Source organism: Xenopus laevis, chromosome 1S (assembly GCF_017654675.1).
Source record: "Xenopus laevis strain J_2021 chromosome 1S, Xenopus_laevis_v10.1, whole genome shotgun sequence".
Taxonomy (NCBI): Eukaryota; Metazoa; Chordata; class Amphibia; order Anura; family Pipidae; genus Xenopus; species Xenopus laevis.
Window position 1 is genome coordinate 135,986,883 of NC_054372.1, and position 18,327 is coordinate 136,005,209.

At 39.9% G+C, this 18,327-nt stretch overlaps 1 protein-coding gene across 1 annotated transcript in view; it reads right to left on the reverse strand.

Moving 5' to 3' along the window:
- Nucleotides 1-3,323: 3,323 nt before the first annotated feature.
- Nucleotides 3,324-18,327, reverse strand: part of trpv4.S (transient receptor potential cation channel, subfamily V, member 4 S homeolog) — a 48,041-nt gene continuing 33,037 nt past the window's right edge. Inside the window, exons 8-16 of the mRNA XM_018244027.2 lie at nt 17,952-18,110; nt 15,094-15,186; nt 14,685-14,758; nt 14,340-14,505; nt 11,274-11,340; nt 8,305-8,621; nt 6,703-6,830; nt 4,397-4,518; nt 3,324-3,546 (exon numbers count right to left, since the gene is read on the reverse strand). Of these exons, the coding sequence (XP_018099516.1) occupies nt 3,386-3,546; nt 4,397-4,518; nt 6,703-6,830; nt 8,305-8,621; nt 11,274-11,340; nt 14,340-14,505; nt 14,685-14,758; nt 15,094-15,186; nt 17,952-18,110 (1,287 nt within the window). The 3' untranslated portion in view covers nt 3,324-3,385. The remainder of the gene's footprint in view (nt 3,547-4,396; nt 4,519-6,702; nt 6,831-8,304; nt 8,622-11,273; nt 11,341-14,339; nt 14,506-14,684; nt 14,759-15,093; nt 15,187-17,951; nt 18,111-18,327) is intronic.

An 18,327-nucleotide genomic window follows, 5' to 3' on the forward strand; every position in this document is an offset into this window, starting at 1 on the left:
AAAAACCCATGTCTCACTGAGACACATTCAGTTACATTGAGAAGGAAAAACAGCAGCTTGCCAGAAAGCATTTCTCTCCTGAAGTGCAGGCACAAGTCACATGACATGGGGCAGCTGGGTAATTGACAAAATGTCTAGCCCCATGTCAGATTTCAAAATTGAATATAAAAAAATCTGTTTGCTCTTTTGAGAAATGGATTTCAGTGCAGAATTCTGCTGGAGCAGCACTATTAACTGATTCATTTTGGAAAAAAAAATTTTTTCCCATGACAGTATCCCTTTAAGCCTTCCCAAACCTGGCTCATAATAAAAATTCAAGAGAAGAAAAAAACAAAACAAAAGAGCTTTGCTTCCTTTTCCCCTGCCCTCCTCAAGATGTCCCGGTACAGCCTCAAGAGGATTGGCTAGGCTGGTGGAAGAAATGTGAAGCTTCCTGCAGCCTAGCCAATCCCCTAGTGGCAGGACTGGAACTTGCACTTTGAGGAGACAAAAAAGCTAAAGTTTAGTCTGTGTCTGCTGCCATGATTAACTGTTCCTGGGTTATGTGTGTCGGGGCCAGCACCTAAGTACCCTTTTTTCTTTATTCCTTTGCTTTAATTCCCTTCTGCCCCTTTCCCCGCCAGCCTGGAAACCAGTAAAAATATAGTAGAGCATGTATATCAAGTTAGGGGAAAATGATGTCAGAGCACAGAAATATGGAGGGGGGGGACCAAAATGCAAGTTTACTTATAAAAAATCTCAATGTACCAATGGTATATGAGAGAGAATACATAAAGACTTTCCCAGTGTATCAAACATCTGCTGGAGATGTCAATGAGAAGTTGGTACCCTGATACACACGTGGTGGGCATGTCCCATTGTACAGACATATTGGAATAAAGTCAATCAGCTTATAGAGGAAATCACGGGAGTATCCCATGTATTTTGGCCCGAAATGGCCTTATTAGGCCACTTCATACAACAAATGGACAATAACTCAAAAAGACTAACCAGCCAAATACTATTGGCCAGCAGAAGTCTACAAGCACAAAACTGGAAGAGGACTTCACTTCCAACAACAAAGGTAATAAAAACGGAAGTGCAACGTATACAGTTATATGAACGAACAGTCCTATAGTCCACCTAATAATCCTAAAATACCAGTACCTACTGCTCAGTCACAGACGAGGAGATACAGAGACCTAGAGTTTGAACAATATATTCCTATCTACGGTTCTTTTATCTAGTGAAACCTTGGATGCCAGCACTCCCTTCAGGTACTCCCTCTCCTTCCTGCTCCCTCCTCTCCCTTCTTCTTCTTCTTCTTCTTCTTCTTCTCCTATTCTGAAAAGAAATGTTGTTAAAAACCTGAAAATTGTTAATAAAAAAAAAAAAAAATCTCAAAGAGATCTGTGAAGTGACAGAAGAGAAGATGAATTGGGTAAATGAAACAAAAGAAAAGGGGGTAAAAAAATAGAATGTATAGGTGATGGTGGAAAGCAGTATAAAAAGAGAGAGACAAATTAAAAATGAGGAATACAGTAGTGGCACCTGCAGATGAGAAACTAGTAAGAGAGCCAAAGAATAAATGTAGAGTACATGGGACAGCCGAAAAAATTGCGCTTTCTTCTATGACAGAAGCAGAGAAGTAAAATCAAAGCATGCTGGCAAGGAGTGGGTTAAGTTGCCTTACTTAGCACAAAAATCACCCTCTGCCTATGCCAGTGTGTTTTCGTAGACCCTGCTGGATGTGAAACGTGTGGCTCTCTTATCATACAAATGAGCCATGGCCATTAGGAGTCCTTCAAAGCATATCACATATACAAACTATTGTGAATGGAATAAAGTTGCTATAACAACATTAAAGGGATCCTGTCATAAGAAAACATGTTTTGATTTTACAAATGCATCAGCAAAAATCTATTTTTCAAAAAAGCAAACACATTTTTTCCTATTTTATTTTGAATTTGATGTGTTCTTAGTCTTCCGGGTGCCCTCTGCCATGTGACTTGCTCTTATTACTGATGCAAGTTGGAGTGTTATCACCCCCCCCAGCAGCCTAACAACAGAAAAATGTGTAGGTAAGGGTAGAACTACATGGTCGATTTAGGTTCGATCCGACGCCAAGCAACGAAGATAAGGTTGTAGGAATGTGGGATGTAGTCACTGCGTGCATCCGACATGACACGACTGTTGTGTCGGATGACTTCATCCGACATTTCTATTTCTTACCTTATTTCCGGCGCATCCAACTTGATGACAGCGTTTCATCGCGTGGCGTCTGATCGGACCTAAATCGTCCATGTAGTTCTACCCTAACAGGATAACTCCCAGACACCTGCACTGCAAAAATGTACATACACTGTGTAATTTAGTAAAAAAACGACACCATAAAAATAATGACAAAATCCCTTACATATTGTACATTTATATACACCTGTAAATCTTTATTTAACATCAGTAATGTTTTATAACTTGTATATAATAAAAAAAAAAACAGCCTACCACAGAGGCTGTGAATATCGAGTAGATATACAATACTCCCAAAATCCTAGATCATCCGAAGATGATGGGAGTTGAACTTCCATAGCAATTGTATAGTAACATGTTTCCTTCCCAGAGCGCTTTCTTAATCTACTTACATAGACCTCCTCTAGTGTTTTTGCCTAGGCTTAAGAGAATGCGCCTGGTACTGTAATGGAGATAAAAGAATAAGATGAATGCAATGGATTGTGGGAGCTGTTAATACATTTACGTATTGCTTACCTGTGTATACAAATGGCAAAACTTAAGTAAACATTACAAGCTTAAACGAACATAAGAAAAGGAAAAAGAAAAGTTGTACTGTTTTTATTTTGGTCAGGTTCCTCCTCATGAAATAACACTGATAATAAAAATGGCATTGAGTAGACTCAAAATATATATACATTTAAAATAACTTTTGTCATTAAAAATAACCATTGCACATTCATATTTCCTCCCATTGCAGAAATCAGTCATTAGAACTAGCCAGACTAATTTCTATTCATATGTCTTCTCTCTCACACACACACGTGCATACACACATACACACACGTGCATACACACATACACACACGTGCATACACACATACACACACGTGCATACACACATACACACACGTGCATACACACATACACACACGTGCATACACACATACACACACGTGCATACACACATACACACGCACAACTTCAGTTAAAAAAAAAAACAATTTCAGTCTGCCATGCTGGTCAGGAACTTCTTCTGTAATCCGACTAGTTATGTATAAATGTAGGTGTCCATGCAATAGTGCAAGGCCCCAGGAAATGCTACAGCAGAACAGTTAGTGTTGGACCTCCAAAGAGGGAGTTTATGGCTAAGTGCTATACGTGGTGACACGTTAATTTAGATGTGGTTTTCATCTTGTTTCCAGTTCTGAGCATTTTCCTGTCTTTGGTTATAAGACTGGACTTGTGGCATATGTCCGAGAGGCACCACAACATCTTCTGAATGTTGGGGGGCTTTGTTAAGCTCCACCACCCGAGGGACCACCACAGACCATCGATCTATAGGAAGAAAAAACAGCATATGATGTAAAAGCTGTGCAGTGCAAGTGTATTTCTGCTTGTTAAAAGGTCAGGTAGTAAAACAACAACAAAATATCATTTTAGAGGGGTCACTTAGAACGGATTACAGAAATCACTGTTCCCTGCTAGATTTTAATACAAAGCCATGGGTTTTACGTGGATTATCTGATGTCCTCACTTTCCTCTATGACATTAGTTCCCGGAGGAGAACTAAACCCTAAAAATGAATATGGTTAAAATGCCATATTCTACATACTGAACTTTTTTCACCAGCCTCAATTTTCAGCTTCTCAATAGCCGCAAATGATCCAGGACTTCAAACTTGTCACAGGGGGTCACCATCTTGTAAAGTGTCTGTGACACTCACATGATCAGTGGGCTCTGAGCAGCTGTTGAGAAGCTAAGCTTAGGGGTAGTCACAAATTTACAAGCAGAAAATGAGGTTGGCCTGTAATATAAGATGATGCTACAGGGCTGATTATTAAATTCTGATGCTAGTTGCACTGGTTTCTGTACTGACATGTAGTAATTATCTGTATTAATTACAATTATTATTGTGAAATTCTATTTGTACACTTCTGTTCAAGCCCAAAACATAATATACAACACTTTCAGCTTACTTCTTTAGTTAAGCTTTTGTTCACCTTTAAGATCACATTTGTAGCTGTGCACTACCCCATAGCAACCACCCTACTTTCATTACTGTTCCTGCACTAGATTTATTATAGCCACGTGTTGATTGCTTGCAACTGGTTTAGCCCTGATCCAATGTTTATCACAATAACCCCATGCTATCTTTAGATACAGCAGTGCCCATGGGATCATTTACCTCTCCTTAAGCGGCCCACAGTCTGAGAGAAACCGTAATACTGATAATTGTCATTTCTGCCAGGATCCTCGTTAATGATACCAAGATTCTGATTCCAGTGGGACCAATTCACCTCATCTACCCTAAAATAAAGAGAAATCAGAAAATCATGGGCTAATGATCTTGTTTAAAATACCATGATTTGCTGGTAATGTCAGATGCAAAATTGCTTTATGCCTTCACTGTGGGGTGCAAACAGTTACAAGGGAGAAATGGAGCCCAAAAAACATTCTCCACTACAGTTGCCAATCATTTTCCATAATTTTCATCAATCTTTTTTATTTAAGCCTTGACAAAAGTTTTGGGGGGTTTTTGTCAGTCAGTTCACCCACTACTGATTTACTATAACCATAACAACATTCCACTTTCCTGTGGAAACAGGGGCAATCCGTGGGCTTAAAAGTTTAGCGTTGGAGCGGTCAAAATGGGCTGCATCACTAAAGCACTGAGCCCTATAGCGCTCTCTGCACTAGCAGAGTCGATTTTCTGGTTTAAAAAACAGAAATTTGGCTCTTAAAATTACAGGAGGCGGTTTTTAACCGCCGCTTGTAACTGGCCGCTCACTGCTGTCTAAAGCAAGGCTCTCAGGAGCGGCCCTGACTTCAAATCATTTCAAAGAATTTCTGACAGGAAAATAGCTGTTCCTTTGCTCTGGGAACAGGGTTAAACTCTAGACCACTGCAGAAAATCCAAAAACCATCAGTTTTGTTACTCTACTGAAAGGTGCTGCAAATATACAACTGATCACTCCACAGGCCAACTGGACAGATGCCACACAATGTGGGTACGCATATGAATGGCCAATTTATACTGACTGCTAGCATTCCCATACTTTAATGTGATCTTTTACGAGACCTGCACAGAACAATTGTCATACCATTTAGTCATATCCAATCAATTTGTACGTTCACATGAGCACTGTGTGCTTTAAAAGGTCACTAGAACAAAAGTGTGTAGCGGACTTTATGTTTGTAGATATAAGCAGTTGCATCACCATGACCTATATCAGCCGCATTCCCTACTGGGAGTCGTGTTCTTGAATAAAATGCAATTCATAAGTATCAACATCTTGCGTCTCATACTAAGCAAGCTATTACTTAACTGCCTGTTGAAACAAGTCAAGCTTTTCATCCCAGCACAGAATTAGTACATAACAGACAAGGTTCTAATGAGGTCTAATTATGAATCAATAACATATATTCCATTAAATGCGGTTATAATTGCCAGTCACTGCTTGTCTTTCATTTACTAGGAGATTTGAATACCATCTGTTAATTCATGCTGTGCCTTGTGGTATAGCTTTAGACTTCATTAATATGCAAATTAGGTTTATTTTCTAATAAATCTTGCCTAGGACAGATCGCTGACCCCTGCCTCTCTAATCATCATGAATGAAGCTTTAAGGAAGTTGATAAGGATAACCCTTTGCTGTACATGTTACCTGACACATCAAAACACTTAAAAGTTCTGCAGTAACCAGTAGAAATGTCACTAAAGAATTGATACAAGAATGCAACTGATAATTGATACAAAAGACAAAAGGGGCCCTGCTCAATAGAGCTTACAATCCCCAATGTTTAACTGTATCAGCCCTAAAAAACTAAGATCTTGCAAGCTGAACCCTCTACTCATGCCGTTTCTTTTTGCGAACCCTTTTTGGAAGTCCCATTTTTTTTATATTATATTAAAATGCTCTTTGCTTTGCCAGGGAATCTAAAAATGTATTGGACCTTAAAGCCTGGACACGTTTTTGAGCACTTTAATATCATTTAGCAAATGTTCTACAAGCAACATGAAATACATATAATTATTAACATATAATTAATTTTAATAATATATATAAATATATTATTATATAAAAGATGACTTAAAAACATGCAGAATTTTAAAAAGTACCCTCTGATAATATCTAAGCACTTGGTCAGTGGTTTTGTGTCTTTATATAGTCCTGTAACTCCTTTGGGACTTCCTTATATTTTATAACACAGGGTAGAATATTCATTATACAAGTAAGAAGAAACGGTATAATGTTGTTTACATTCCTTCCTTTAATTTTTTTTTAATTGGGGCCCCATAAAATATTTTTTTTAAAAAACATTGGCGCCAGGGCCCCCCTTACAAGTTAAAAAAAATGGGGCCCCAAAAAATATTTAAAAAAAAACAAAATCATTTTTGTCAGTGGAAATAAATGGTAATATTTTAAAGATGTGCTTGAATAAACACATTTTAGCATATTAGAATTGTCAGGTATCACTTGTGTTCATTACCTAAAACACCAGCGCCGATCTGGGGTGCCATCCAAATTCTTTCCAACTGTGACCATTTCTCCTGAACGGAAAGCTTTCCTCATACAGACTGGAAATGACCTCTCTATATCTAGGATTGTGGTAGCCCACTAATACAGACAACAACAAAAAAGGGATTAGGATACTAATGCTAAAGAGGAGTTCAAACGTATATATGGAAGTGTAGGGAAGGGTGTTTGTGCAAAATTATATTGTGTGTGTGTAAAATATATTATGGGCCTTATTTATCAAAATCCGATTTTTCTGATTATTTTAATCTAAAAAAACTGACCAAACTAGAATCCATGATTGGACCTTATTTATTAATAAAAAATCCCAGATCGGGGACAAATATGAAAAAATGGAGCGAAAATACAAATTGAATTTTTTCCTAGTTTTTTCCCGAATCGATCGATTTTTTTGGCCTTCTGCCCAAAAAGCCCAAAGTTTTCGAATTTTTGCCTGAAAAGTCTGAAATAGTTGAATTTTCTGGCTAATTCCAGCACAGACCACAAAAAATTCTAAATAGGATAGGGACCTCTCCCACTGACATATACAACCTCGGTAGGTCGGAGATGCCGGATTTTCAGATTCTGACTTTTTGCAGCATTTAAAGGGGTTGTTCACCTTCAAACAACTAGTTGGTTTCAGATAGATCATCAGAAATAACGACTTTTTCCAATGACTTTTCTATGTGTGATGGTTTTTCTAATATTGAAGTGTAAAGTGCCATTTCTCTCCTTCTGAAGCAGCTCTAGGGGGGGGGGTCGCCGATCCTGTAAACCAGTGATCCCCAACCAATAGCTCGTGAGCAACATGTTGCTCTCCGACCCCTTGGATGTTGCTCCCAGTGGCCTCAAAGCAGGTCATATTATTGAATTCCAGGCTTCGAGGCAGCATTTGGTTGTATAAAAACCAGGTGCACTGCTAAACAAAGCCTCAATGTAGGTTGACAATCCACATAGGGGCTACTAAATGGCCAATCACAGCACTTATTTGGCACCCCAAGAACATTTTTCATGCTTGTGTTGCTCCCCAACTCCTTTTACATCTGAATGTTGCTCACAGGTTCAAAAGGTTGGGGATCCCTGCTGTAAACTGTTCTAAATGGATACATTTAGTTTTATCTTTGTCCCTGCTGAGCAGAATCTCTGGGTTTCATTACAGGCAGCTGTTAGAATTGATACAATAGTTGCTAATACTCCAGAGATGCTGCTGAAAATTGTATCAACTCAATGTTGCAAAATTGTAACAGTTCAGAGTCTGCGCCTGAATTACTGAGCTGCCAGACTCAAACACCAGAGACAGGAACATTCACCTTTAAACGTAGATTCTGGAAAAAACTTAAAAAAATAAAATAAATAATGGAAAGTAATTGAAAAAAGTCTTTATTTCTGGGGAACAATCTAAAAACAACGGAATTGAAAAAAGTGTTTGGAAGTTGAACAACCCCTTTAACTTTAATAAATCCAGAAAGGTTATAGGTTTTTTTCATGGTCAAAAAAAAACTAGAATTTTTCAAATTTTTGGCATTCAGACTTTGATAAATAATCCCCTGTATATCAGTCTTCTACAAGCATTTACCTGCAGTTTCCAAATCTGCTTGCTTTCTTTGGACACCTGACTAACAGTCTCCCCCATTAAAGCGATTAACATGTTAAGGAGGAGAACAAAGGTAAGGATGATGTATGTCACCAACAGAATGATGAAGACAGCAGGGTACTTGGCACTGTTGATCATCTCTAGGTCTCCCATCCCAATGGTCAGTTTAAAGAGGTCTAGCAGGAATTTGCTGAATGTGCTGCTGTCCCGGCAGGATGGATATTCTGGAACAGTACAATTGTGATTTGCTTCAAGGCAGATCTCCAGGTCGGTGCAGGGAGTCAGCAAGGACACCAAAGCTGAGAGGAAAAAGAAATGCTGCAGTGTATGTACTGTACGCAACATGGGTCATTTCAAAATAACTTTTTGCTGGATTTGGCCACAATGAATATAAACCTGGGCACTTGTTTGGAAAATCTATTATAGAGGATATTTTATTTGGTCAAATACAGAAATCAGGGATTCAGAACATTTATAATAATTATATAAATCAGATCAACAGAACCCAATCTTATTTTGGTTGCCTTGTCAGTTTAACATAAGGCAACATTCACCCCATGGGCTGTTCCATTTTTTCAGAAAAGGGCAGTCTTTTAACAGTTAGTTGATAAATAGCCCCATGGCAACAATGGTTTTCAAGCTGAAACCTCAAAACAGTAGAACAGAAAAGGATCAGCCTCTAATTTTCAATTTCCTATACACAGTTGCTGAAATGAACCACACAGCGGAACTTCTCTTTAATTTGCAATCTCAAATTGCTACTGCTTTGTTATTTAAACATCCCAGTTACTACCATTTAAAGCCTGGGATTTGCCTTTTATTTAAAGACAACAGGACTATTCCAAGGACATTCTTTTGCTGCCCCTCACCACCATACACACCCAGCCATCCGACAAACATATCTCTAAGCCAGGGATGTCCAAAAGATAGATCGGGATCTACCAGTAGACCTTTAGCTGGTGATCAGTAGATCTCAAGACTCTGTCATGCTTTTCATTCAGATATTTATTATGATAAGGTTACATAAGAAATAGTTGTTTGTTAAATATTCATTTTCTCATAAAACATTTTGTCACGGTCAGCACCCAACACCAGAACAGATGCCAAGCACCCTGGTCTCAGCTCGTACTTCACCAGTTAAGTGACCGCCTTTGGCCTCGGGAGGAGCCCTCAGCTTACTCAGATGCCACCTGGACTTAACGAGAGGTGAAAGGTGTAAGTTCTGGCAGGCAATGGGGCACAACTGTTTACAAGGATGCTGGAAGATAGGAAGCCACCAGGAACTGGCAGGCCGGGCCAGCACAAGCAGATAGAATAGTCGGACAGGCCAGAATCAGGATAGAGATTGTAGAATAGTCGGAGAACAAGCAAGGTTTCAGGATAGGAGAGAACAACGTAGTTTCAGGCAGGCAAGGTCAGGATTGGAGAGGTCAGAGTAGTTTCAGACAGGCAAGGTCAGGATTGGAGAGGTCAGAGTAGTAAGCAGGCAAGCAAGGGTCAAACACAGTAGATCAAAACAGGAATCAAAAGTGATAACACCCAGGAACAAGCTAATTGAACCTAACAAATTCCCCTTAAATACTGTTTGAATTAGGCGCCATTGCGCGCTGACGTTACACACCAGCGTAACTGCGCCTTTAAGAAACGAGCGTGCGTGGCGCGCGCGCCTTAGAGGAAACCGGCACCAGGAATGAAGGAGGAGCTGCGCAGCGGGTGTCCACGCCGAAGGAGTGGCGGTGGACCCCGCTGCCCACTAGACCACCAGGGTAAGTCCTGACACATTTATATCAAAGTTATAGATCAATATTTAAGTAATATTTTCAATATAATAGAATGCTAACAATGCTTTTATGAATGTAGATCATAATGGGACAACATCACTAAAAGTAGACCTCACATTAGTAAAGTATGAGCACTCCTGCTCTAAGCTATGGGAGACACAAGCACGCTGGGCCATATTAAATAAGTAAGCTCCATAGTTTAGTTGTTTGGCCCTCATTTACCAACACTGCACCTGGGCAGTAACCAATGACAACCAATCACATTTTTCATGTTTCTACAGCTGTAGCCAGAGTTACACCAGAGTTATATCTAGTTAACAAACCAATGGCAGAATATGTTTTTCTTACAACATAGGTATATATACTCCTGATTTGACAAATGAGCAGATCTTGCCCCCCGATATGCCCACCTAAGGTGAGCGATATTTGACTCAATGTGTCAAACAACCATTACAACAGCTGGTACGATCCTCAATCCGTGGGATAATCAAACCTGCCGATCATCATCTGGCCGATTTTTGGCCAGATATCGGACAGATGGGCCCATTGGAGAGAAGCAGATAAGTTGGCAAATCTAAAGGACCCAAATCTTCCAGTGTATGGCCACCTTATGCCCAAAAGCTGTTTCATTTAAGCACTGACAGGCATTACAGTGGGGTGCTAACCCACCATTTGAAAATATTGGTTGCAGAAAAAGCAAATATGTACAAAGTAAACTAGACTACATTAACTGAAATTTTAATTAAATAACTTGACACAACAACTACTTCAGTTTTTAAGATAGTTATCCCTATCTTAGGGGCAGTAACTGTAACTGACGAGGCAGAGTGTAAGACGTCCCACCTCATTTGCATGCGACTTTGGCTCTGGCTGAATAAAGCTAACCATTGACTAGCTGCCGTGGGTTGCTGGCTTATTGGAATTTTTAACCAGAGTTATATCTTAAGTGTGCAAACCAATAGTAGAATATGTTTTTCTTACTACAGAGGTACTGTACATTTACTGCTAATTTTGACAGTTACAGGGAATATTGCTTGCAACAATCCATGTATTTAGCATTGGGGTACCATATGAAAAATACTATTTATTCTGAAAGCAGTTTCACTACAGGGGTTCACCAAGTACCCATAAAGCCTGTTTTGTGAGATTACCTTCCAGAGCTGCACTTACCTGATGCATATCCAATCATAAAGAGCAGGTACACCAGCAGAAATCGAAACAAATCTTTAAATATGATCTGAAATGTACAACAGACTGTGTCAGATAGGATCATATGTTCTTCTGTCAGCTGCCATTAAGTACAAAAAGCATACAGACTGCTGTGAAACAGAACATACCAGCATAATAGCATTATTTGCAGCTGTGAAATGTTTCAGTGGGGCTTGGCACATAAGGGAACAGTAATAAATGCAGTCTACTCTAAACACAAACATGGGCTGTGCTGCCCACTGACAGTACATGGGACAGGGTATGCAAAATGGACGATTCAAAACAAAAATATTGTGGAATTAAGTGAAATTCAACAAATATTTGCTGCAGACCATGAATCTCACCTGTTGCTCACAAAGCCCTTCCAGAAGAGAGACCATTCTATTTTCAAAGAGTGGGCAATTGTACACACTCCATACACCTGTACTGAAGTACTGATTATGGAAAGATTTGTACCCTTCCCTAATGAGAGTGTTCACATTTCCTGAAACTTGCTCTGCATAACAGAGCATTCCGGGAAAAATATACATTTTCTCTCCAGTTACTCTGTCAAAGGCAGGGTCAGGTAATTGATTACTGTCTTGAAGACGGGGTATACATTTTCAAATGGGAAGAATTACTGAAAGGCAAATGATTCTAAAAATCATGATAACAAATAAACCTGATAACAACAGGGCTGCTGCTCTGATGGGGGGCAGCTCTACTGCCTATGCTGCTCTGGTGACCCTGGCTGTAGCAGAACTGAAATGAAAGTTGAAGAAGCCGAATATTTGCAGGACCACCCAAATATCCTGTACCCTTGTATCATATTAGGACCACTTAAACATTATTATATTATTAACAGCGCATTTATAAAGTGCCAGCATAATCTGCACAGAACAGTGACATAAAAAGAAAAGAAAACTATTCAACTTAATGTCATATGGATTCATGTTCCAGACACAAAACAAATAATGGAACTTTGCTGCCACTTACTGGGCATTTGTAATACTCACATTGTTGCTGTGAATTCAAAATCAATGAAATTGGCAAAATCAATGAAATTGGCATTTGCAATTAAAAATATACACACAAATTCTCCCTGCTGATTACTATACTAAAATTCTTTCAACTTGCCAACAAGATCCAAGTGATCCCGTGGATCCATAGTCTTACTGCTTGGTTTCAACTTAAAGCAAACCATACACTAAAAAAATATTGGACTGAATTCGATCATTGGCCTTAGGGCCAAACAATCGGATTACAACAGTGAAAATACGGGTGAGGACTAGCTGGTGTGTCCTCGATCTGATGGGATAATCAAACCTGCTGATCTTGGCCAGATATCGGTCAGGTGGGCCCATCAGAGGGGAGCAGATAAGTTGCCAAATCTAAAGGACTCGAATCGTCACCTTAAATCTTCCTGTTTATGGCCACCTTAAGCAGGGCTGATCCTATCAAATGTGGGGCCCAATTGGGACCATGTTGGCGGGGCCCCTAGACAAAGTGTTGCTGGCTACTGACACACCAAGTATTTAGGAAAATAAGGGCATACAGGCACAAAATAGAAAGGAAAGGGGCAGACAAGGTAAGAGAGTGAGAGGGATGAAATAGGGGCACATAATAGGGGCACACAGTGTAAGAGAGAGAGGGAGGAAATAGGAGAGTGGACTGGGCCAATTAGTTTGGGGCAGGCTGGGCCAATTCAGCTTGGGAGCAGGCTTGGTTGGATTGGGGGCAGGCAGGGCCTATCAAGGTTGGAGGAAAGCTGGGCCTATGAGAGTTGGGGGCAGGCTAGACCTATGGAGTTTGGGGATAGGCTGGCTTATCAGAGTTGGGGGTGGGCTGGACTCTCAAAGTTGGGGGCAGGCCAGGCAGCATCATGTGCTGAGGGAAATATTATCTGTGCTGCCCTGTGTTGCGGGGCCCCCAGAGGTGCGGGGCCCTATTGGGCCCAATTGGTCCAATAGGCCTAAGGCCGGCCCTGACCTTAAGGCTCCTGGCACATGTGGCTTATTCCCAACAACTGTTTCTATTTAAGCAAATTACATCACATTTGGGTTGCTAACACACCATTTGAAAAAAATGGGTACAAGATGTGCAGCCGGGCCCCGTCCCGTCTAGCGCGCGTCTGAGGCTGTGGTGGGGTGTGGCTCTGGTGCGACTGCACCTCCAGTAGTTCTGCCATTGCTTAGGGATTACAACAAGGTTATATTGAATGTTCAAAATGTAAAATTTTTCCATTCACTAAAATCACATACTACATGTAGCTCTTCATTTAGATTGTAAGCTCTTCTTTTTAAATTTGAGCAGAGCCATTCGGTATGTTCAGTGTATAAACCCATTTATTGTAAAGCACTGCTGAATATAATGGCACTTCATAAATACATGATGACAATAATATTGGCTAGGCTCATGCACGTCCAACTGAAGAACATCTGAAAAGCACAGTTAAAGGGGACTCGTCACCCAAACAAAATTATTCCAAATCCTATTTTATCATGTTAGTCAAGCAAAATGAACTTTAATTACACTGTATAAATTATTTGAATATTGTTTCCATCAGTCTGGGAACTCATAATTATATTAACCAGGAAGGAGCCATTTTGTGGACACTGTTATTAAGGCAAGTCTTGTATCACCTCAGAATCTTGTTTGTGCACCAGGGGACAGGGACCCAATGTCCATCCCCATGCCCTGGTTACACAATTTAATCGTTAAGAGAGCTGGGGGAATGTGGAGAAAGCAGTGACATCTAGGAAGTGCTGAATGGAAAGTGAAAGTAATTGTTTGCCCCACCTCTATGCCTAGGCATAGAGGCGGGGTAGGCAATATTTGATTGACAGCTGATATTTTTAAATGAGTTTACAACAGCTATGAATGCTTTAATAAAAAAAAAAAGAAATTGGCTTTCATATTTAATTTAAAAAGGACTTTTAGTATACAGATTTTTATATCAGGGTGACGGGTCCACTTCAAGGCATGTAATTACTGCAATAGTTAAAGTATCTCTATGTTTTTACTTTTACCAGGGAAGAGGCTTCTGACCTTCTGAAGCATAATGCTGTATGTCCCAGTGAGCTTCAAGCCTCTCGTAAAGTATAGAGCATTCATCCATCCCAAGACCAAGGCAAACACCATAACAGCCAGGTAAGATTCGATACCAACGAAATATAGCACCGCTGTGATAATGACCAGCACAGAGTAGATGAAGCTGGGAACATAATAAACATAAAAGTTTAAAATGCTAAAAAAATGACATTCCAGCAGGGGCATGATTATTGGGCTGGAGGTAAGATGTTTGTTTTTTATCATGGCAGACAGTTTACTATGTTATCTGACTACTAAGCAGAGCCATCACATTCTTTTTATGACAAAGTGCTAGTTACTTACTAAAGCAGCTGAAAAGATCCATCAATAAATAGAGAATTTACTCCAGGGCACTTCTTCATAAAAAGGTCTTTAATCTAGATAAATAATCAGAATACTCAAATGAAATATGGCTTTGAACAAACTATGGGAAAAATATTAGTTTGTTGATCTGACATGGTGGTACAACATAAATGTAACCAGATGGGTTGGAAATGCAATCAGAGCTATATCGCTCTCAAAAAATGAAAGATTCAGTTGGATAAGAATGTTCTGGAGGTTTCAAGTCCTTCCCAGTCACAGGAGCATCCGCTATCTCTCAGAGACAGTCAGACATTCCATATTTGAGCAGAAAAACAGGGTACAGAATGTATAATGTAGAGTTTAATGTATGCAAAAAACAGATGATCACTGAACATTTGCCTAAACTTACATTAGTAATGAAGAAGACTACCCCAGTCAGCAGAGTAATGATCTCTCCTGCAAGTCGCATGTAATCCATTGATGTTCTGTAAGGGTAAGGGGGCTGTAAGAATAAGAAATTACTACTTTACAAATACATTTTGTCAGAAAGTTGCTTCAGCCCAGGGCCAAGCAGCAGACTAAGATACTCAGCAAGGACCAACTCAAGCTAAACTGTTAAGGTAAACTGTCCCTATAGGAATATCGCATACGGGATATACAGTGTTCAGAATAACAGCAGTCCGATATCACTAACCTGATCAATCACAAAACAAACAGACCCAACAGTCATGACATTCTGCTAAATCTGTAATTGAATCATTGAGGCTTGTTACAAATAATAGCAGTGTGGAATTCAATTAGTGAGGTAATTCATTCTGTGAAAAAACAGACGTCAATTTTGGTCCTTATTTAAGGAAGGAAGGCAGCAAATGTTGTGCATGCTGGTTATAGTGTATTTCTCTCTGAAAACCTGAGTAAAATGGGTAGGGATGTCGCGGACTGTTCGCCGGCGAACTTGTTCGCGCGAACATCGACCGTTCGCGTCCGCCGAATGTTCGCGAACGTAACGCAACGTTCGCCAATTTGGGTTCGCCTTAGCTGGCGCTTTTTTTTGCCATTTCTCCCCCAGACCAGCAGATACATGGCAGCCAATCAGGCAGCTCTCCCTCCTGGACCACCCCCACACCCCCTGGACCACTCCCCTTCCATATATAAACTGAAGCCCTGCAGCGTTTTTTCATTCTGCCTGTGTGTGCTTGGAAGAGCTAGTGTAGGGAGAGAGCTGTTAGTGATTTGAGGGACAGTTGATAGTAACTTTGCTGGCTAGTAATCTACTTGATACTGCTCTGTATTGTAGGGACAGAACTCTGCAGGGATTTGAGGGACATTTTAGGTTAGGTAGCTTTGCTGGCTAGTAATCTACCTTCTACTGCAGTGCTCTGTATGTAGCTGCTGTGGGCAGCTGTCTGTCCCGCTGCTGATCTCTCATCTGCATCTGTTCTTCAAACCACTGCCACCTAGCTGTGTGAGCTTTTTCACATTCTGTCTAAATATCAATAATAATACCGTCTCCAGAAACACCACCTGAGTGACGTTTTCCAAGCAGCAATAATATATTCCGTATCCACTGCTGTAGTGTATACGTTGACCTTGCAGGCATTATTTGCACAGTGTGTTCTTCAAACCACTGCCACCTAGCTGTGTGAGCTTTTTCACATTCTGTCTAAATATCAATAATAATACCGTCTCCAGAAACACCACCTGAGTGACGTAGTGTGATTTCTGCCCTTTACAGCACAAAACGCAGCGCTGTGTCAACAATGGATTTTTTAGAAACATATTTACCCTTGATCCCCCTCTGGCATGCCACTGTCCAGGTCGTTGCACCCTTTAAACAACTTTAAAATCATTTTTCTGGCCAGAAATGTCTTTTCTAGCTTTTAAAATTCGCCTTCCCATTGAAGTCTATGGGGTTCGCAACGTTCGCGAACCGTTCGCATTTTTGTCCGGACGTTCGCGAACATGTTCGCGAACATTTTTTCCAACGTTCGCTACATCCCTAAAAATGGGTTGTTCCAAACATTGTTCAGAAGAACAGAGTACTTTGATTAAAATGTTGATTGGAGAGGGGAAAACATATAAAGAAGTGCAGAAAATGATAGGCTGCTCTGCTAAAATGGTCTAAATGATTTAAAATGGCAACTAAAATCTGAAAGATGGCAAAATGGCAAAGACTTAGCCAATGATCAGCTCCAGGAAGATCAAAGAAGGACTAAAGTTACCTGTGAGTACTGTAACAATTAGAAGATATCTATGTGAAGCCATGTGAAGCCATGTGCCTATGTGAAGCTATCGGCAAGAAGCCCCCACAAAGTCAAAAGACTTGTGCTGAATAGACGACAGAACATTGTGAAGACAGTGAAGCATGGTGGCGCAAGCGTCATGATCTGGAGATGTTTCTCATGCTATGGTGTATCGCATACCAGGGATCATGGATCAGTTTCAATACATCAAAATACTGGAAGAGGTCATGTTATCTTATGCCAAAGAGGAAATGCCCTTGAAATGGGAGTTTCAATGATACAACGACCCCAAACACACCAGTAACGAGCAACATCTTGGTTCCAGACCAACAAGATTGTGTCATGGGAGTGGCCAGCCCAATCCCCAGACTTGTGGAGAGACATCAGAAATGCTGTTTCTGATTTATAAAGTTTATACAGTGAATGTTTAAGTTTGTAAAGAAGAATGCAGATTTATAAAGTTTAAACAGTGAATGTTTAAGTTTGTAAAGAAGAATGCAGACACTTTTTTTTGTTTGGAACAGATGAATATTGCCTTTTCTTCACATTCTGTAAAGAAATAACACAAATTTGATACACTGCATCTGTGTGTATTGAAATATAAGCTATTATAAGGATTTTGTGCTTAATTCACTTTTTAAACACACTGCTGTTATTCTGAACACAATTGTACCTGTTTATCAGGAGACTGCTGGGCATGTGGCCACAAGTTTCTAGTGTTTAATGAAAAGCATTTTGACAGGGGAAAAAGACCAAATGTATATTAAAGATGGAATAATGTATGGCCTATTGTAAAATATACAGTAAATAGATTTTATGTCATCTATCTTCCACTACCAAGGAAAATGCATGAAACCCAACCAAGGACCCTGCTCCTATTAAAACTTTTTTGATTGTTGTATGAACAGTGTGTAAATAACTACAAAAGTACTCTCCTTGTCTGGAGTAGTAATACGTTATTTTAATTACCCAGTTATCTCTGCATTATTTCTGCTCTGAACCATACTTTAAAACCAGAACTTACTGTGCCTTCCATGGGCCGATAATATGCAATTAACGTGAAGATGATCATGGCAATGAGGTAAGAAATAACACTGATGTAAAAAGAAACAGCACCAAACTTCCGCCACTTGTCTCTTAAAAGTTCATTTATGGGCTCCACTGCCAGCATCTCATGGCGGTTCTATAAAAACAAGAGTGAGTAAAGACAAAGCCATGAAACAACCTTTCATTGGGTTTTATTTTGCTTGCCATGATTGAGCTCATATCAGCTCTAAGAAGGTAATTCCTATAAATCTGTGTGTGCACAGCATGTAAACTTATTGCCTATGGCTCCTGTAAGTCACTATTGTTTCGATAAATAACTGAAAAAGATTTTGAGATATTTCATAATCCCATAA